At 42.2% G+C, this 21,529-nt stretch overlaps 1 protein-coding gene across 3 annotated transcripts in view; it reads right to left on the bottom strand.

Annotated features, from left to right (window-relative positions):
- MIPEP (mitochondrial intermediate peptidase) overlaps positions 1–21,529 on the bottom strand; it is a 190,942-nt gene that overhangs the window by 33,151 nt on the left and 136,262 nt on the right. For all 3 annotated transcript variants that reach the window (XM_033949151.1, XM_033949152.1, XM_033949150.1), the window contains 2 exons: positions 8,813–8,934; positions 2,033–2,106 (listed from right to left, as the gene is read on the bottom strand). In XM_033949151.1, the coding sequence (XP_033805042.1) occupies positions 2,033–2,106; positions 8,813–8,934 (196 nt within the window). The remainder of the gene's footprint in view (positions 1–2,032; positions 2,107–8,812; positions 8,935–21,529) is intronic.

Below are 21,529 nucleotides of genomic sequence, written 5' to 3' on the forward strand. Positions count from 1 at the left end.
ATCGACTCTGGAAAAGGGAGGGTACTGTGGTCTACAATTCCTAGTTCATCTAAGGATACTATACACTTTTGAGCACAAAAGAATTGAATGGTACACAGAAAATCATATTTCACAGAAAACTGGTTCATAGTCAGTCACACGCGAGACACCAGCGCGCCGACAATGGAGGGCAGACAATTCAGTGCAAGACACCAGTGCGCTGCGGGAAAACTTAGTTTTAAAGAGCTCCGACGGGGGGGGGGGGGAACACTGCATAGTGTTCGTGCTGCTGTTGGGGGCTTGGAAACCTCCACTATAGAGAAAACAGAACTTATTCTGATTTTTTTCAGGAAAAGTTCCATTTTCTCTATAATGTGGGGGTTGCACCCCCCACACCCCCCCCCAACGGCAGCGCGAACAGTATGCAGTAAAGTGGGGGGCCCCCACACCCCCTGTCGGAGCTCTTTAAAACTAAGTTTTCATGCAGCGCACTTGTGTCTTGCGATGAATTGTCAGCGCTCGATTGTCAGAGCGCAATTGTCCCATCACCCAGAAAAATATGTCAGAGTCCCAATTGTAAGTTATTTCTAGTGTTCATCCAACTGATGTGTCCACCTTAGTAAAAAAAAAAAAAAAAAATAGCAGCAGATATAGACTATAATTCTCAATGAAGTCTGCAGTATAAAATACCAACATTGAAATCCCACCCACTTCGTGTTTACTGATCATATGATGTTGTCACAGAAAATTAAAAATATGATCTAAAACATTCTTAGAATTAAATATATTAACAAAATTAAAGCAGTTTCTGAGAAAACAGCAAAAATCTCTAGGAGGTTACTCTTTTTTTTTTTTTTTGCCTCATCCTATATTATATTGTCAGTAACGTCACATAGCTTAACATAATTGAATGATAGTACAAAAAATTTCTTGTTAACATTAAAAGCTGTTGCTGAGGAAACAGGAAAAAACTGCAGGGCCAGGATTTTCAAAATCCTGCGTTAAAAAAGCGACGGTCTGCTTTTGCAGCCGTTTTGATACCGAATCTAAAAATCCGAGACATTTAAAAAAAAAAATCACACATGCAAATAAGATCGATGGACAGCAGTGCAGAAAAACGCCGTAAAAAACAAAAAAACCCATTCTCCTGCTGCACTATTGGACGAATGGAAGGGAGAGGAGAGAAGCTTCGTCGACTTTTATCAATCGTGCATAAAACATGCCTTGCTCTAAAAAAAAAACTACTATAATTCAGATAAATCTTATAATTTATTTTTAATGTAAAATTTAATCAAGACCCACAGCCAGTAATAAACACTCAAGAAGAAATGCTGGTTTTTAACAAGCGCGTATGAAACATGCCTGTCTCTCCTCAAAACTCAAAAGAAGCGTGATTTTACTACCCTCCACTAAAAATATATAGATACACATTTTTCTTTTCATTAGCCAGAGTCAAAACACAAGTGCTGGCACTGTAATGGCACCCCTGAACCAGTAACTGCTTTTTGTCACCAAAAGCCAACGCCGCTATTTGAAAATGCCTCGGTGATTTTTAAGAATCCACCGGAGGGCTCATTTCAACATTAAAGAGCACATTTGCACGCCATTGTCGGAGACTGCTAGAAACCTCGCTAAAGGCAGAGATAATCCGTTTTGACAATCCGCTGCTAAAATGTGTGCAGGCTAAACCGCTGGAAAACAGTTTAGCAACGGCGTTAAAGTTTTGAGAATCTTGCCCTAAGGGGCTACTTTTTTTTTTTTTTTTGCCTCACCCTGTTGATGATGTTTTTTTTTTTCTCTTTATGATATGGCAAACAACTAGATTGAATTAGAGAAACCCAACCCTATTTTCCCCTACAACGCTAGTCACAGTTCAAGACCTTGTTTCAATTAGAAAGGCTAAGAAGGGAAAAGGTTAAAAGTTCTGATCGCTATCTAGTCACAACAGCTGGTGTTTGCCAAAAGTACATACCAAGAGATTAAAATAAAAAGGGCAAGCGATCAGAAGATAAAAGAATCAGTGCTTTTTTTTTTTTTTTTTTTTTAACTTTACCTTGAACCATGAGTATGGGTTCTTTTCCACCGCCATGTGCCAGCATCTCCCTGCGATAGCGTTCACCCATTGCCCTGCAGGAACAGAAGGTTATTATTATAGCCACCTGCATTCTCAACCTGCTCAGCTTTCAGTCATGACTGTGCCTGTTGTCTCAAGTTTCTTTACAGCACTGACACTGATACAGATTTAATGAAAGCTGCCATCTCCAAACAAACAATGACTGCTTTCATCAATATCCATTCCAAAAATGTAGTTCAGATTTTAAATTGCATTACATTGAATGAAGTTAAGATGTATTTGATGTCAAAATAAATCATCATCCACATTTTGCCAAACAAAGAACTGCTACCTTTCCCCTCTGGACAATGAAAGTTTGTACATTAATTTAAAATTGCTCAATAGGCTTGTTTGTCGAAGGCATTAAACGGAATTTATTTCACATTTCTTTCTCTTAATAATGAACAGTAACTTTCTCTCTCTTAAAGAGACAAGAAGAAACATCACTGGCCAGAGAAACTATTCACTGGATGTTTCCCTTTGTAAAATGAACTTTATCTTCAGCTAAACACTTCTGATCAATATTTAGCCTATAGAGGACACCTTTTTTCCCCAAACACTGATAGCCGAAGGCAGATATTCAGTGCTGGCACATATCTAATACTGGCTCTCAGTATTCATACAAAACGGTTGGTCGCTGGCACTTATTTTGAGTACTGACAATAGTCAGACTGGTACCTCGATCAAATCAGGGGGGAAGTTTTCAAACTGCGTTTGGGCTTTCCATGGCATTATTTACCCCTTAGCACAGCTAAAGGACCCTAATGCACCTGGACAACTTACTGTGGCGAGATTTAGGATATTGCGGGTTATACAGTAATGAGAAGCAGAAAATACAAATGAATATAAAGCAGCTCATTATTATGTAAAAACCATAATGCAACTTGTGATGTGCACCAGACATGATGCTTTAGGTGGGTCTGAGACCGAGGTGGGTAGTCTCCGTAATTTCTACCCCTGTCCCTGCACCAGCAACCCCCAACAAATAAGTATCCGAGTCGGCGGGGATCCCCAAGCCCTGCCAACTAGAACAGTTCATTTTCCTGCTTGCTGCAACCGGGGGTACTGTCCATGCATTGCCACCCCCCCCCCAATCCCACACATGCTCAGTTTTCATGAGCCCAAACTGGGCAGGCCCGGGCCCACACATGGCTATGCTACTGGTGCGCACCTGGTACATACTGCAAGTCACATTAAGGGCAAAAAAAAATAAAAAATCACAGTAAGATAACTCCAGCCAAAGGCTGAGGTTATTTTAATGTGCTAAGAGCATAAGGCTTCAAAAGTCATGACCTGATGCTTCCAGGTTTCTCTTTAAAGAGGCCATGAGGCCAATTGGCACCTCCCTCCCAGATCAAGCTCCTCCTCGCTAATCCAGATTCCCCCACACCCCTGGATCAAAGCCTCCCCCCATACTCCCCCTATATTAAAGCCCCACCTATTGATCTAGAACTCCCATCCCCTTAAATTTAAGTGTTATTGTGAATATTATATGTTGAAATCTGCTCAGAATACAGCAGTCAAACAGCAAAGAAAATGTTTGGAATTTCTAGAAAAGGAACAGAAAATAAAACAAAGAATTTGATATAATATCTTTGTACCGCTTCCTGGTGAGACTATACCTTGAGTACTGTGTGCATTTCTGACCGTCACACCTCAGAAAAAGATATAAAGGAATTACAAAAATGTAAAGAGAAGAGCAACCAAAATGATCAAGGGAACAAAACGACTTTTGTATGTGCAAAGACTAAAGAGTCAGAAATCTTCAGCTTGCAGAAAAGATGACTAAGGGGAGATATGATCGAGGTCTATAAAAAGCCTGAATGGAGTGGAGCTCCTTATTCATTTGAACTCTATATCACGAATACAGGATGTCCGGGGTGGTACTTGGAGAGACCTCCCAGGAAAGAGACTTGGGAGTTCTGATCGATAAATCGATGAAGCTGTCCATGCAATGTGCGGTGGCGGCGAAAAGGGCGAACAGAATGCTAGGAATGATAAAGAAGGGAATCATGAACAGATCAGAGAAGGTTATTATGCCGTTGTAACAGGCCATGGTGCGCCCTCACCTGGAGTACTGCGTCCAGCACTGGTCACCGTACATGAAGAAGGACACAGTACTACTTGAAAGGGTCCAGAGAAGAGCGACTAAGATGGTTAAGGGGCTGAAGGAATTACCGTACAGTGAGAGATTAGAGAAACTGGGCCTCTTCTCCCTTGAAAAGAGGAGACATGATCGAAACATTCAAAATACTGAAGGGAATAGACTTAGCAAATAAAGACAGATTGTTCACCCTCTCCAGGGTAGGGAGAACGAGAGGGCACTCTCTAAAGTTAAAAGGGGATAGATTCCATACAAACGTAAGGAAGTTCTTCTTCAACCAGAGAGTGGAAGAAAACTGGAACGCTCTTCTGGAAGCTGTTATAGGGGAAAACACCCTCCAGGGATTCAAGACAAAGTTAGACAAGTTCCTGCTGAACCGGAACGTACTCAGGTAGGGCTAGTCTCAGTTAGGGTGCTGGTCTGGTCTGGTCTGACCCAGCAGAGGCAATTCTTATGTTAACTTTCTTCTTTTAATCCTTCTCTTAAATTTTTTCCTTTATTTGTTTTCTTTCCTATTTTATATTGTATTTCATCCCTTTCTTCCCCATTGGCACTGTAAGGGGTCCTTTTATCAAGCTGCGGTAGGGGTTTAACGCACGTAATACCGCACGTTAAACCACCTGCCGCGCTAGCCGCTAACGCCTGCATTGAGCAGGCGTTAGTTTTTTAGCCGGCCGCGGGGGTTAGCGCATGATGAAATGTCCGAGGCGCTAACTCCGCTAGCGCGGCTTGATAAAAGGACCCCTTAAGTCTTTGTATGTTAAGTCTGTATTTTATGTTGTACTTTCCCCAATTGTTTTTAATCTTTTTATTTTGTACATCGCTTAGAAACAAGATTAATTTAATCAAATTTTTAATAAAACCTGAATAGGGAAATAAGAAGTGATTGTTTATTCTTTCAAAAAGTACGAAAACTAGGGGACACTCCATGAAGTTACACAGTGGCACATTTGAAATAACTAGGAGAAAATTACTGGAGCATTTGATAAAAGCAGTTAATGCAGCTGTCTATAAAAGAAATTTGAACAAATTCCATAAACCATTATTACCTGAGGAAAACCACCGCTTATCTCTGGAGGTAAGTCACATGGAATCTTGCCAGACACATGAGCTAGAATGGCCACTGTTAGAAAAAGGATCTGACCCAGTACAGCAACTCTTATGTTCCCTTTACCTTGTTGCCTTATGTTAGGGTTACCATATGGCTCCAGAAAAAGGAGGACGGATTGAGACTTCCATTGCTTTCAATAGAAGTAAAACCCGGATATCTCTATCTGTCCTCCTTACTTCCATTGCTTTCAGTAGAAGTAAAACCCGGATATCTCAATCCGTCCTCCTTTTTCTGGAGCCATATGGTAACCCAACCTTATGTCCTCTGGAGTTAATAAAATGGCTTTCTTCTGCTAGGGCCCATTCTTTATGAGATTGCCCTAGGTAGCCTCCTCCTCTGCCCTGGTCTCAATCAGGGCCAAAGATGCCACCACTTAGCCAAGGCAAGCAGATAGTTGAAAAATCTCCACATCTTAGGCCTCTTATCAAGTTGCGCTAGACGTTTTTAGAACTCCTATGAGCGTTGGAGCACTTGCCTCGCCAGCCTGCACTAAAAACCTCTAATGTAGCTTGATAAAAGGGGTGGGTGGGTGGGTTGTGTATTAATAAAATTGAATACTACAGTTAATACCTTTTTATAAATTTCAATAAACTTCAAGTTACAAAAGAATCCATACGCAAAAATATTGTTTCGTTTTACACATTTAGGAGTCAAAACATGTGCATGTTGAATACTTTTGGAAAGTCAATTTATGCCTGCGGTTGTGTATAGGTCAGGATGACAAAAAACATGTATGAAAGAAAAAAATAAATAAATTATAAAGTAAGGTAACAAAACTTTTCTGGTACGTCAGAGAAAGCAGGAAGATCAAAGGAGGAACTGTAACACACAGCAGAAAAGGAAAATACAGAAATTAGGAAAAGGGACAAAATGGTAAAACAAATACTTCTGTTCAATATTAAGTGAAGAAGGGCGTGAAAAAAGACTGATGCTGGCTGACAGGATACTTTGGAAATGGGGTAGATGCCATCAGAGCTGTGGAGTCGGAGTCGAGGAGTCGGAGGAAATTTCGGGTACCTGGAGTCGGAGTCGCCAAACAATGCACTGACTCCGACTAAATTTAGATTGGAATTAAAAAAAAGCAAGTTTAAATGTCCCAATTCACAAAAAGTTATAATTAATGACTTCTCTACTGTAAGAATAAAGACCAATGCATGCAGTGCCTCACGTAACCGCAAAACGAACACGCGTTTCACTATATGGCACGCAACGCACAATTCGGAGCACCAATACTTATAAATTTATTCTCCCTTGTTGTTGTTTACAACTTATTTCCAACGTTCAACAAGGTTTTCAATACCTCGTTGGTAGAAATCACCTGGTGTAGACTCGAAAAGTTCATCCAACCAAGCTCTCCCACCATACGCACAACATCTTTTTACGCGGATGAAGATCTTGTTTCACGCAGAGTCGAAGTCAGAAGTACAAAAAACTGAGGAGACGGAGTCGGAGTCGGAGTCAGAAGTACAAAAAACTGAGGAGCCGGAGTCGGAACATTTATCTACCGACTCCACAGCCCTGGATGCCATTCCATCTACAGAAGAGAGTGGTTGGATGAAACCAACTAAAAACTGTGGTTAAAACCAGGGAAGTCGTATAAGGAAGCAAAGAGAGGACCTTTTCAGTACATACTTAAGAGTTGGGAGTGGTTTTGTGCAAATGGAGATGAGCAGATGTGGTCCCTCTTCCTAAAAGTTGTGACAGAAGTGGTGGGAAATTACAGGCTAGATAGACTGAAGTGAAAACAAAGAGAGCCAGTACTGAAGGAAATGATAGTGAAGCATATGTTAAGGATGGCATTGAGTCAAACAGGATAAAAATTCTGCAGGAAACAAAATGCAATGTGTTTCTGTTTATGGATAGAAACTCCATCTGTGACGGGGAGCAGCAAAGTGTTAGGGTATACTTTGAAAAAGGCAGATCCATCTTCAGAGACAGCTGAGCAAAAAAAAAGAGTCAGGTGTGAGAATTTATTTAACATAATAAAGAAGTATTTTTGCTCAATCTGTGATTGATTGATTGATTATGCTCTTAACTTTAGTGGGAGAACCAATGGTTCTTTAACTTTTTCTTTATTTTTAACTGATTAGAACAGCACAGAGAGGGACAAAGCACACCAAACACAATACAGAGAGAAACTTCAAAGTCTTGTGTTACTGTTGCTGAAGTAACAAAGGACTTCGGCTTTAGGACCGATTTTGATCCCCAAAGTTTGGTAATCACATTTTGCTCATTGGGTGACCCCTGATTGTATGTCGAAACACGGTTTGCGCTTGGTTAATAGAGACAAGTCCCTGTTCATTGACGTCCTTTGTGCTTTTTTTTTTTTTTCTGTATTGTAACTAATTAGAACAATATGCATTATTCTAATCAGTACAATATGGTCATGGTACAGTAGTAAAAACTGTGTGCCTCCTGAGATTTCAGGTGTGCCGTGACACACTGGCGAGGAGGAGAGTTGCCCACGCCGGCTGACTGCCTACAGGACGTGCCTCTCGTGGTGAGGCACGTCCTGTAGGAAATCAGCCGGCGCAGGCGACTCTCCTCCTCACCAGTGTCTCGCCTCCTTCTCCCTGCACCTCCCGGATCCCTCCACTGAAGCGGGTCGCAGCCATATGGACCTCCGCGCATGCACAGGTGCCGACACGATTATATCATGCATGCGCAGGGGGACAAGTCCAGGACAAATATTAGGAAGTTCTGCTTCACGCAACGAGTGGTGGACACCTGGAATGCCCTCCCTGAGGAGGTTATTGCGGAATCGACTGTTCTAGGATTTAAAGGTAAACTAGATGCACATCTCCTTACGAGAGGCATAGAGGGAAATGGGTGACTAAAAATATGCCAGATGTACACCACGTGTGTGGATCGCCAGCCTTGATAAACCGAAAGTCTGATCCGGAGATGGCAGTTCTTATGTTCTTATCACGTTGACATCTGTGCACTTCTGGGTGCCTTCCGGCCAGGGCACTGGATTTAGTGTGCGAGACACTGGATTAGAACATTCAGGAACAAGAAAATATATTGGGGCCGATACTGAAAGGGAGACCACTGGGCAGAAGTTATTTCTTGCTGAGTAGGCCATCCCCCAGTAATCAGTGGCACTTAGCTGGATGGTGTCACTGCATATCTAGGCAGGTCACTGCATCATTATCCAGCTAGCGTGCAACAGTTTGGAGGTGGAGTCGAAGCACAGCCAGGATCTACTTGGTTAGCGACGATTTTCAGTCCACTAACTGATACGTCTCCGGATAAAGTCATGACAGCAAAACGCTCGTCTTAACTTTATCTGTGTTGCTATCTGGGTCTCAGTCTGAACATCAGGCAACATCTGGATAATGCACAATAGCTATCAATGACCTGGATATTCAATGCTGGTTGCCAGTTCAGAATTGAATATCTGGGTTAATATTTTGCCTGTGTGGGTCAGTGCTGTCAAAGTCGCTGATCGTCATAGGCTCAATATTGGGCCCATTACTGATTTTTGCATTTTCCCTTCCATTACCTGTCAAATGGATTCTTCATGAAACACTGTTTCCACACCATAGAAGCCACAGCCCTGGACATAAGGTAGGAATAGTACTTGGCACCATAGCCCACAAGATGGCTAAATCTCAACTGCCATGCCTGCAATATAAAGGGCAGAAAAATAGAAAATATCCATTACAAACACTTCAGAAAACGTTCAGTTTTGGAAAAGCAAACTGTAATGATCAGAAACCAGCTTATAGAACTCAACATTTTATTTATTTTCTTTATTTTAACAGGTTAAAAAGCAATACATCAACTGAAAATATCTCTTTACATTGCTTAGAGTTGCCAGCATGATATCTCACTATACAGTTGTACTCTTATTTCTCACAGATTCAATAAGAACATCAGTCAACAATCCCCCCTTCCCATCAGAAATGATGAGGGTATCTTCATATAGTCTACACACTCAACCCAGATGGGTGCATCATTGTATATAGGGGGTTCCAAGTCTTCAGAAAGTTCCGAAGCCTGTTAGAGCACAATGCTGTAAGTCTTGACATGCGGAAAACATAGTCCACTTTAAGCACGTGCTGTCTAGTGCAGTGATCCCCAACCCTGTCCTGGAGGAACACCAGGCCAATCGGGTTTTCAGGCTAGCCCTAATGAATATGCATGGAGCAGATTTGCATGCCTGTCACTCCCATTATATGCAAATCTCGCTCATGCATATTCATTAGGGCTAGCCTGAAAACCCGATTGGCCTGGTGGTCCTCCATTACAGGACTGTTACCAGATGGCTGCCAATGCCAGTCTAGCCACCTTTATAACAAGAGCAATCAGTTTATGATATTTAGCTGGAACTCCCTCCAGTGGACAATTCAGAAGGCTACAGAATTTTGGAGATTTTAAATACCGTATTTTACAAATATTTTCAGAATAGCCACTCTAGCAGTTTGTTTTTTTTAAACAGTTTATTAGTTAAAGTTTTACACATTTATCACAGATCTATAGAACTTTGTGCATTTCTGGTTTTGACATTATGTAATGTTGCGGCCTTCCAGGGCAATGTTCCCTCTAAAGATTGGCCGGATGCGTGCAAGTTACAATTTTTTTTCCAGATTTGCAAGTATGTTTGTGAGCAACCATGTAAAATCTGTGAGTGATGCTCATGTCCTCCGCTTAGAGCAGGGGTGTCCAACCTGCGGGCCCGTAAAGTATTTTGCGTGGCCCCGGTCGAGGGCGATGCAGTGTTTTCCTCTGCTGCCCCCGGGTGTTTACCGTCTTGTGGGCTCTCTCCTCTGTCTTGCTGCAGCGTTTGCGCAGCCCAAGAAACATTTTTTTCGGCCAATAAGGCCCAGGGAAGCCAAAAGGTTGGACACCCCTGGCTTAGAGGAAACATAGCTCCAAGGGTGGTATTGACATTCATGCTGCCCTCTGTGTATAATGGTTGCTCACTCCTGATCTAATGAGATTTTCTTTGTTCAACACTTTGCCCTGTGCATTTGCTGATGCATAATTCAATGTAGAGGGTAAGTGCCAAGTTCTGGGCTGTTTATATATTAACTCGTTTTACTGCACACAGGAAAAAAAAAATTGACAATGAAAGCATGAGTGGTTTAGGCTTATGGAGATCATCCAAGGACAATATAGAACAATGTAGCTATTCATTAAGCACGGTTGTATTGGAAAGAAACAATGCAAACCAGTTCCCATATCACAACTGCCAAAATCATTTTGTGAGTACTCCAGTCTTAAACAGTTTCTTAGAGGAAAATGTTACTATTCATATATAAATGCATTCAGTTATGCAAAGATTAAAAAAAAACCAAAACAATTAAAAAACCCTTTCAGAAATCTGCTCCAAAATGTTCTGCCCATTTTTAGCTTCCTCAGTTTCAGCTACTGCGTGACTTGTAGCCTCATTCAATTAGATATTATGTAGGCAATTCTAGATGGGTGTCTCCATTCAAGTACCCTGATGTTGTATGTTGAAGAGTAGGGCTACCACATGTCAGGGAAAACCCGGACTTGTCCTCTTTTTAGAGGCCTGTCCGGGCTCCCGGATAGACTTTCCAAAATCCAGCATTTATCCGGGTTTGGGAAAACCCCAACGAGCTCCGGTCGCATCTGGAGGGCCTCTGAGCATGCACAGATAGAAACATAGGAACATGATGGCAGATAAAGGCCAAATGGTCCATTCAGTCTGCCCACCCGCAGTAACCATTATCTCTTCCTTTCTCTAAGAGATCCCACATGCCTATCCCAGGCTTTCTTGAAATCAGACACAATTTAAGTCTCCACCACCTCTACCGGGAGACTGTTCCATGCATCTACCATCCTGAGCCTATCACTTCTTAACTTTATCCTATGCCCTCTCATTCCAGAGCTTCCTATCAAATGAAAGAGATTCGACTCATGGGCATTTACACCACGTAGGTATTTAAACGGCTCTCATATCTCCCCTCTCCCACCTTTCCTCCAAAGTATGCAGATTGAGATCTTTAAGTCTGTCCCCATACGCCTTATGACGAAGACCACGCACCATTTTAGTAGCCTTCCTCTGGACAGACTCCATCCTTTTTATATCTTTTTTAAGGTGTGGCCTCCAGAATTGTACACAATATTCTAAATGAAGTCTCACCAGAGTCTTATACAGGGTCATCAATACCTCCTTTTTTCTACTGGCCATACCTTTCCCTAGGCATCCTTACATCCTTCTAGCTTTCGCCGTCACCTTTTCAACCTGTTTGGCCACCTTAAGATCATCACATACAATCATACCCAAGTCCGCTATTACAGACTAAAAATAGAGGACTGTGGATGGAAGCTTAGATTTTGAACATTACCAGAAAATCAGGTCCTTATGTACTAAAACACCATATCTCCCATTTCTCTTTTAAATGGGAGCCTGATAAGATCAAATATCTGGGCATATGGTATGGTTCTACGGTGGATAGAATAATGTCTCTGAACTTTAAATTTATAATAGAACTAACGACTAATATTCTAGAATCCTGGTTCCCCCTTTATTTTTCTTGGTGGGGCAGAGCTGAAGACATTAAAATGGTATTAGCTTCAAAGCTTAATTATATTTTCAGTATGATACTGCTTCCATTCTCAGCTGGGTTATATAAGAAAATGGATAGCCTAATGAATAAGTTTCTTTGGAGATCAAAGCCACCTAGGACTGCGCTTTATAAACTAAAATTGCCTAAATCTAGGGGTGGTTTAAACTTACTGGATTGTAAAAGGTATCATTTAGTGTTCAGGCTTACTCAGGGTTTAATGTGGTTTCAAAATTTTGACAATTGGAATGTCCCTAGATGGGTAACATTTGAAAAAATTTTAATTTTTCCAAATTCAATACATCTGTTGCCATTTATGGATAAATTTCCATTTAATACTACTTTAAAAATAGTTAAATCATCAAGCCTGAACATATTCTCATTCAAGAGCTATTAATGGCGATATTAGAGAAAGGGATCACGTCCCCCTGTGGTTTAGCAGTATCTCTGACTCTCAACTTTTCACCGATATAAAAATACTATGTCAATCTAAAAGAATTTGGGCTCTTTCTCAATCATCGAAAGAAGATTATTTTTGGTAGATGAATTAAAGCATATTTTGGAGTGTACTGATTTAGATAATAATCTTTGGCACAATGCCTCAATACCTCTTAATTCTCTATTATCTACATATAGGGAGGCATCTGGTCTTTCCAACTTCTCTAAGATTATAGGGCCACTACTGTTAGGTAATAAAAAAGCGTCAAAGCTTTATAAAATATTAAGGGAGGTTGATAGAAAGATGTTTTCTTGGATTATATATGGTCTGGTGACCTAAATGTAAACCCCGGGGAGTTGGACTGGAAATCATTTTGGACACACTCTGTAAGACCCACTATGTCGGCTTCTGTTTGCCAATCCACCTATTTTACTTTACATAAAGCTTATTGGACCCCCACTAAAATGGCTAGAGTATTACATTTGTCTTTGGATGTATATTGGTCTTGTCATCAGCAACCTGGAACTCTCTTGCACCTTCTTTATACATGCCCTAATATGCAAATTTATTGGTCGGGTATTTGGTCCAGAATTCAAGCGATAATGCATATGAATAATAATGTGTTACCTTTGTCATATAAATCTATCATTCTGCAAACCCAGATATCTCGTTACCAGCATCATTCAATAAAATCTTTGATTCTATGATTGCGCTAGCCATTCATCATATTATCTGCAATTGGAAAGATAATGCTAAGCTTAACTTCCTTGAATGGTGGAACCATCTCTGTGTTACTAGGAAATATGAAGAAATAATACAATGAAGCAAAATAATATTGCTAACTTTACTAGAACTTGGCCCCCTCTCGATGAGTTCTGTAAGGACTTCAATGATAACGTTAATTGACCCTATTATGCTTTGAGAGTATGCAGCTTATTCTATTGTAGTATTGTATTACTGATATGCTTTATGTACATTTCTGCAATGTAGTATTGTATTTCTGTTATGTTTATCTATACATTTCTGTATTTTAAAAATTCAATAAAATATTATAAAAAATAAGAAAAGAAAAATCAAGTCCCTCTGATGAAGTGTCCACATCAAGGGAAGCCAGAGTATTCAGTCAGCTGCTGGCACATTGGCAAGGATAGAACATTATTCTGATGTGGGCACAGTGTTTATTTTTTGTGACAACAGTATACTAGAGCCCTGTGTTTCTGCTTCTTGAAAATATGGGTTTCTTTGTTGGAAAATACACTGCTCCAGTGCAGTGGTATGGTTTCTGCACTAGTCATAGAAGAGAAGCTATGCTTTAATGGTAAACTTTACTGCCATATACCTTTGCAAGAGGAAATGTAAGCCGACAGCTGGCATATTGATCCTTACTGAATAAATTACTTCGGCACATGCATTGGCATGCCCACATCTCATCATAGTACACAGAAACCAACTGGCTACCATCCTAAACCATTTTTTCAGCAAAACCAAAGAATGGAAGTTCTACCCATTCTCCAAGTCTCTCTCTGTACTCTGTCCTACACTAACACGAATGTGAAAGCCAGTAATTTAATATCTGATGTTGAACTGCATACCTGGCATGAAAAAATGTTTTGAAGTGGGCGATGTAAAGTCTGGTTATTCAATGTGCAGAAATCTGAATAACTGCTACCATATGCATACCATCTGATTGCTATTCATTGTTTGTCCAGCCTTTTCTTACCCTGAACCTCCTTTAAGAAATATTTGATCCAATTGCAATTTGTATTTTCTGAGAAACATTTGATATTTGTATTGTAATTCACTGCTTGTCCTTTTCTTATTGTAAACCGCCTTGAACTGGCGGTTTGGCGGCATATAAGAATAAATTATTATTAAAATTATTATTATTTAGTTTAATAGGGATAGTGGTTTACTAGCTCTCCTTAGGTGTAAGCATACTGCTCACAACTTAGGATGCAATTTTCAGTGTCATTTGCTCGGGTAAATTGGTCTGGCTAACATCTAGCTTCCTTTGATAGCTACAGCACAACAAGCTTCCATGGCATATATGCTTTCAATCCAAAAAAGGGAAAACCTTCAGTGTAGTAAAACAACACAACTGCAAACTCACAGAGAACGCACTTGTGTAGAATCTGACTGGTTTCACCACAAGACCTCAAACACCCAAGGCACTACTCCAACATTTTTTCATGCCCTTACAGGAGTGATGTGTTCATCATTGGTCTTGTTAGACATATACAAAAATCGATATTAATTATTAATGGAAGGCTCAAAATTAATAGTGTGTAATTAAAAGAAGAGTACTTAACTTTTGCCTGACAGCTGCCCAACCGTTTCACTTTACAGTTTCCTCAGGGGCTGTGCCACTTCAAAAATCCACACGTCGGCTTGAATTTTTACTTGCTTTTTTCAGATTTAAGGACGATCCACAAAGCGTCCTGGAAACTCAGCCTAGCTTCCTTCATATAGCTACAGCACACACAGGCTTCCATGGCATACACGCTTTCAACCAAGTTAAAGCAGTGTGCTGGTTAGAGAGTTGCGCGGGGACAGAAATCCCACCCATCCCCATCCGTCCCCGCCAGGATCCTCTCCGTCCCCACCCGTCCCCGTCAGGATCCTCTCCGTCCCCACTCGTCCCCGCAAGGAATTACCTCCATCCCCGCCCATCCCCATAAAAAGCAGCAATTACTTCTGGCAGGATCATCAATTCCACAGTTTCTTTTGCTGTTTTCCTTGTGGAATCTCTTTGGTGGAACCCTTTTTTTGTTCAGGTAATTAACTTATAAACCCCCTCTTTTACTAAGGCTGACGTGTCCATTATATTATATGGACGAACCCTGCTTCCAAAGCCTTCCATCCCCATGGGAGTCCCGTTGGCTAGAGGGGGGTCCCAGTGGGCCAGAGGGGGTCCCCGTGGGAGTCCTGTGGGTTAGGGGGGATTCCCGCGATCCCCGTTCCCATGCAGACCTCTAGTGCTGGAATGGGCACATGTATATTCTAATTTCAGTTCTACACACACTCTTGCCCCTGATTGGTTGCCACACAAATGGCAGGGATTTTTAACAAGAAACTCAAGAAAAACTTAAAACAGTATGGACCCCTATGATAAGAAGACTGCAACACCAAAAGCGGAGAAAAAGAGTTCCTTATTTATATACAGCAGTGTCTCGCAAACGTTTCCAAGCCGCAGCACACTAAACTTGGGGTCGCGCACGTGTGACATGTATAAAACATAGAACAAAGACAGAACAAACAAAGCAGATATTCAGACTACAAAGGACCCAATTCTATAAATTGTGCCGAGGAACGCGGCACACAGTGCATGGCAATCATGAGTTAGGTGCTGTTTATAGAATCACACCTAGCAGCGCCTAAATTGGATTTAGGCACTGGCATTGGTCAAAACCTTAGGTGCCAGGGTTTTCTTGGCCTAAATACCGGCGCCTATTTAATTTAGGTGCCTACATGCAAAACATGCCCATGATCCATCCTTAACCACACCCATTTTCTGGTAGGCGCCTTGCACTAGTGCCTAGCTGAAATTGGTAGGCACCTAGAAAGCAATTAATTTTAATTTAAGCCAATTATTGTCAATTAAGTTTCTTAACAGCTCTGATTAAGCATTTTTAACCAGTTAGGCATCCAGATCAGTTAGGCACGCTGATCTAGGAGTCTAACTTTAGAGGACTTTTATAGAATCTGGGCCAAAATGCCAGACAGTCCCTCTCAAGATGACTATCCACAAAGAGCAACCACTGAAAAGGCACAATCTTAAATAATTCAAACTTGATTACAGGGATCCCAGTGCAGCTCACTGAGTTCTTCCAATAAGGGGCAACAAAAGCTTCAGGGTCCTATGGATACTCATGATGCTCCCATTTCTCTAAAAACAAGTTCCACTCAGAATTGGATGCTCGAGATCAAAAGAGAGTTTACGGATGTAGAATATTTGGATTGTGATCATTGGCAAGTACACGCTTTCCAAAAGAAGTAGCCATCAACACTACTAGACATCTTGAGAACATAAGAATTGCCACTGCTGGGTAAGACCAGTGGTCCATCGTGCCCAGCAGTCTGCTCAAGTGGCGGTCCTTAGGTCAAAGACCAGTGCCCTAACTGAGACTAGCCTTACCTGCGTACATTGTCTTGAATCCCTGGAGGGCGTTTTCCCCTATAATAGCCTCCAGAAGAGCGTTCCAGTTTTCTACCACTCTCTGGGTGAAGAAGAATTTCCTTACGTTTGTGTGGAATCTATCCCCTTATAACTTGAGAGTGCCCTCTCATTCTCTTCACCCTGTAGAGGGTGAACAACCTGTCTTTATCTACTAAGTCTATTCCCTTCATTAACTTGAATGTTTCGATCATGTCCCCTCTCAGTCTCCTCTTTTCAAGAGAGAAGAGGCCCAGTTTCTCCAATCTCTCACTGTACGGCAACGCCTCCAGCCCCTTAACCATTTTAGTCACTCTTCTCTGGACCCTTTTGAGTAGTACCGTGTCCTTCTTCATGTATGGCGACCAGCAAAACGAGATCCTGGGAAACTGGGTTTCATTCCTATTGCAGCTCCTTGTGACCATGGACAAATCACCTATTTCTCTATTGTCCAGGTACAAAAAACAGATGGATGTGGTTTTTGGGGGGATGTTATGAGCAGGACATTCTTTTGAAAATGTCTCTTCATGTGTTTTCATAAAATTACATAAGAACATAAGCAATGCCTCTGCTGGGTCAGACCTGAGGTCCATCATGCCCAGCAGTCCGCTCACGCGGCGGCCCAACAGGTCCAGGACCTGTGCAGTAATCCTCTATTTATACCCCTCTATCCCCTTTTCCAGCAGGAAATTGTCCAATCCTTTCTTAAACCCCTGTACTGTACTCTGCCCTATTACTCCCTCTGGAAGCGCATTCCAGGTGTCCACCACTCGTTGGGTAAAGAAGAACTTCCTAGCATTCGTTTTAAATCTGTCCCCTTTCAACTTTTCCAAGTGTCCTCTTGTTCTTTTATTTTTCGAAAGTTTGAAGAATTTGTCCTTCTCTACTCTCTCTATGCCCTTCATGATCTTATAAGTTTCTATCATATCCCCTCTAAGTCTCCTCTTCTCCAGGGAAAAGAGACCCAGTTTCTCCAATCTCTCAGCGTATGAGAGGTTTTCCATCCCTTTTATCAAGCGTGTCGCTCTCCTCTGAACCCTCTCGAGTAACGCCATATCCTTCCTAAGGTATGGAGACCAATATTGGACGCAGTATTCCAGATGCGGGCGCACCATCGCCCGATACAATGGCAGGATAACTTCTTTTGTCCTTGTTGTAATACCCTTCTTGATTATGCCTAGCATTCTATTTGCTTTCTTAGCGGCTGTTGCGCACTGTGCCGTCGGCTTCATTGTCATGTCCACCATTACCCCCAAGTCCCTTTCTTGGTTGCTCTCATTCAATAATATCCCTCCCATCGTATAGTTGTACCTCGGGTTTCTGTTTCCAACATGCAATACTTTACATTTCTCAACGTTGAACTTCATCTGCCATCTCACCGCCCATTCCCCCAATTTGTTCAAGTCCCTTTGCAATTCTTCGCATTCCTCTTTAGTCCCAGCTCCACTAAATAGTTTTGTATTGTCCGCAAATTTTATTATCTCACACTTCGTGCCTGTTTCTAGATCATTTATGAATATATTAAATAGCAGCGGCCCGAGCACTGAGCCCTGCGGAACACCACTCGTGACCCCCATCCAATCCGAGTAGTGGCCCTTCACCCCTACCCTCTGTTTCCTACCCGCCAACCAGTTTCTGATCCATCTATGTACGTCTCCGTCCACTCCATGGTTCTTCAGTTTCCGGAGTAGACGTTCGTGAGGCACCTTGTCAAAGGCTTTTTGGAAATCAAGGTATATGATGTCTATGGGGTCTCCTCTGTCCATCCGTTTGTTAATTCCTTCGAAGAAGTGCAATAAGTTCGTTAGGCACGATCTCCCCCTGCAGAAACCATGTTGGGTTGTTTTCAAAAGTTCGTTTCTTTCCAGATGTTCATCGATGTGTTCTTTAATCAGTGCTTCCGTCAGTTTCCCCGGAACCGAGGTCAAACTCACTGGTCTGCAGTTTCCCGGGTCACCTCTTGATCCCTTTTTAAAGATGGGCGTGACATTGGCTATCTTCCAATCCTCCGGGATCATGCCTGTTTTCAAGGATAGGTTGCAAATTTGCTGCAGTAGTTCCGCTATCTCCTCCTTTAATTCCTTCAGAACCCTGGGATGGATTCCGTCCGGACCCGGGGATTTGTCAGTTTTAAGTTTTTCTATCTGCCTGTGTACATCATCAAGGCTCACTTCCATGGATGTTAATTTTTCTGCTTGATTTCCATTGAATATTTGTTCAGGTTCCGGTATGTTGGTTGTGTCTTCGTTTGTAAATACAGACGAGAAGAACATGTTGAGTCTTTCTGCGACTTCTTTCTCCTCCTTCACCGCTCCCTTCCTGTCTCCTTCGTCCAGCGGTCCTACCTCCTCCCTAGCTGGCTGTTTCCCTTTAACATATCTGAAGAACGGTTTGAAATTTCGTGCCTCCCTGGCTAGCCTCTCTTCATACTCTCTTTTGGCTTTTCGAACCACACGGTGACATTCTTTTTGATACTTCCTGTGCTCCTTCTGGTTCCCTTCAGTTTTGTCCTTTTTCCATTCCCTGAATGAATTTTTCTTATTGCCTATCGCTTCCTTCACTATTTTAGTCATCCATACTGGGTCTTTTGTTCGACCCTTTTTGCACCCCTTTCTGAATCTGGGGATGTGCAGATTTTGTGCCTCGCTCACTGTGTCTTTGAAAAAAGACCAGGCATGTTCTACTGTTTGCCATTTTTTGGAAGTGTTCCTAAGTTTCTTCCTTACCATTTCCCTCATTGCTTCATAGTTTCCTTTCCTGAAGTTGAAAGATGTCGCTATGGTTCTCTTTCCGTTCGGTATGCCTACTTCAACCTTGAACTTGATCATATTATGATCACTGTTTCCCAACGGTCCCACTACTTCCACTTCCTTTGCAGGTCCCCTTAGTCCATTTAGGATTAAATCCAGAGTGGCATTTCCTCTCGTCGGTTCTCTAACAAGCTGCTCCATGAAGCAATCTTGTATAGCCTCCAGGAATTCTGTCTCCCTAGCGCATCTTGAGCTTCCAAGACTCCAGTCTATCCCAGGATAGTTGAAGTCTCCCATAACAACTGTGTAACCACTTTTGCATTCTCGCTTCATCTCGGCATCCATTTCTTTATCGCTATCTCCGGTTTGCCTGGGTGGACGATAGTATAGGCCCATCTTTATTTCATGCCCTTTTCTACCCGGTATTTTAACCCATAGCGATTCCAGTTTGTTGATCATCTCCGCTGTGTCCATTCTTGTCGATTGTATGCTTTCTTTTACGTATAGGGCTATTCCTCCTCCTTTCTGACCTGACCTATCCCGGCGATAGAGCTTGTACCCCGGCAGTGCTGTATCCCATTTGTTTTCCTCATTCTACCACGTTTCAGAGATTCCAATGATGTCTATGTCCTCTGCATTGGCCATGGCTTCTAGCTCCCCCATTTTGTTTCTTAAACTCCTTGCATTAGTATATATGCAGTTTAGATCCTGGCATTTTGTTGTCTTCATTTCTTTTCCCTGTGCTTCAGTCTTTGGTGTCTTCTCTTTTGCTACAATCTTTCTAACCTCCTCTTCTGGGTTAGTTGACTCCTGTAATTTGTCTCTTGTTTCTTCCCTTCCTTTTTTCCCCTTAGTATCTTCATGGGATACCTTCTTCCGAATCATCGACGCTAGGTCGACTGTCGGCTTTCCCCTTTCTCTTAGTTTAAAGCCTGTTCTATTCCTCTCTTGACGTTGTTTGCTAGAAGTCTTGTTCCCGCCATGCTCAGGTGCAGTCCATCTCTCCTGTAGAGCTTGCTCTTGCCCCAGAACGTTGTCCAGTTCCTCACGAAGTGGAACCCTTCTTCCTCACACCATCTCCTCATCCATGCATTTATTGATTGTAGTTCTTCCTGCCTTTTCACATCTGCCCTTGGTACCGGTAGGATCTCTGAGAATGCTATCTTCTGGGTCCTCATCTTCAGTTTCCTTCCTAGAATCTTGAACTGTTCTATCAGCGTGCCTCTTCTGTAGTCTCTCCTGCTGACATCATTCGTCCCGATGTGGATCATTACTGCGGTCTCTTCCGTCTCCGCTCCTTCCAGGACCTTCCCAATTTTGTCCACGATGTCCTTGGTTCTCGCTCCTGGGAGGCAGGTCACCAGTCGATCCTCTCTTCCTCCTGCTATGTGGCTGTCCACATGCCTCAATATCGAGTCTCCCACCAGGATCGCTGACTTTCCCTTCTTCAATTTTCTTATCGGTCTCAGGTCAATGTCCTCGGTGTGCTTAGCTCTCTCTTCTTCTGGGCATCGACTAGCCAATTCTTCCCCCTCGTGTGGTATTCTTCTGTGGGTGTCTTCTTTGAGGTCATCTGCTTCTTGCTCCCCCTTCCAAGTTGGTGTTGCATCATCTCTCATCTGGAGTTCGTTCTCTTCCACCCTCCTCCTGTATGCTTCCTCAATGAATTCCTCGAGTTCCCTGACTTCCTTCTCGATGTGTTTCTCACTCCTGAAGTCTTCAAATGCCCTGGTAGGGTCCTCCGTCGTGTAAAGTCCTTCTAGCTCCTGTATCTTGTCCTCAAGTCGCTTGACTTCTTTCTTCAAGCTTTTCAGCTCCTGACACCGACTGCATACGTATGAAGTGGCATACATGGTACATTTTTTCTAGCAAATATCAGACCATTCTTCAGGAATGAGGTGATCGCTGAAGGATGCACCCCATAGTAGTCAGGCCTCCTGCAATCACCCACAGAATCCATGAAAAGGCAGCACTGTGTGTGCAGAACCTGAGCTCTTTTATTAATACTTGGAGACTATAGGCCAATTTTTATTAAGCAAAAGATGCAGGTACTCAGAACCCCGAGTATCCTGTGGAAAAAAAAAAAGCCCCGGGCATACATTTACACCACTTTATGTATACCATCTGTGGAAAATGTGTATGTGTGCATACTTTATTTAAAAAAAAAAACAAAACTATGTGTAAACTGCAATTCTACCTGCACTCTGCTGAAAACCAGCCCCCAAACAGCAGCTCACCTGGGTCTCTTAGTAGGCCCTAACAAAAAGTATAAGAACATTTTACAATAAACCATTGTTTTCTTCACACAAAATCTGCTGAAAATGTAGTAATAGCTACTTAC

Source organism: Geotrypetes seraphini, chromosome 6 (genome assembly GCF_902459505.1).
Source record: "Geotrypetes seraphini chromosome 6, aGeoSer1.1, whole genome shotgun sequence".
Taxonomy (NCBI): Eukaryota; Metazoa; Chordata; class Amphibia; order Gymnophiona; family Dermophiidae; genus Geotrypetes; species Geotrypetes seraphini.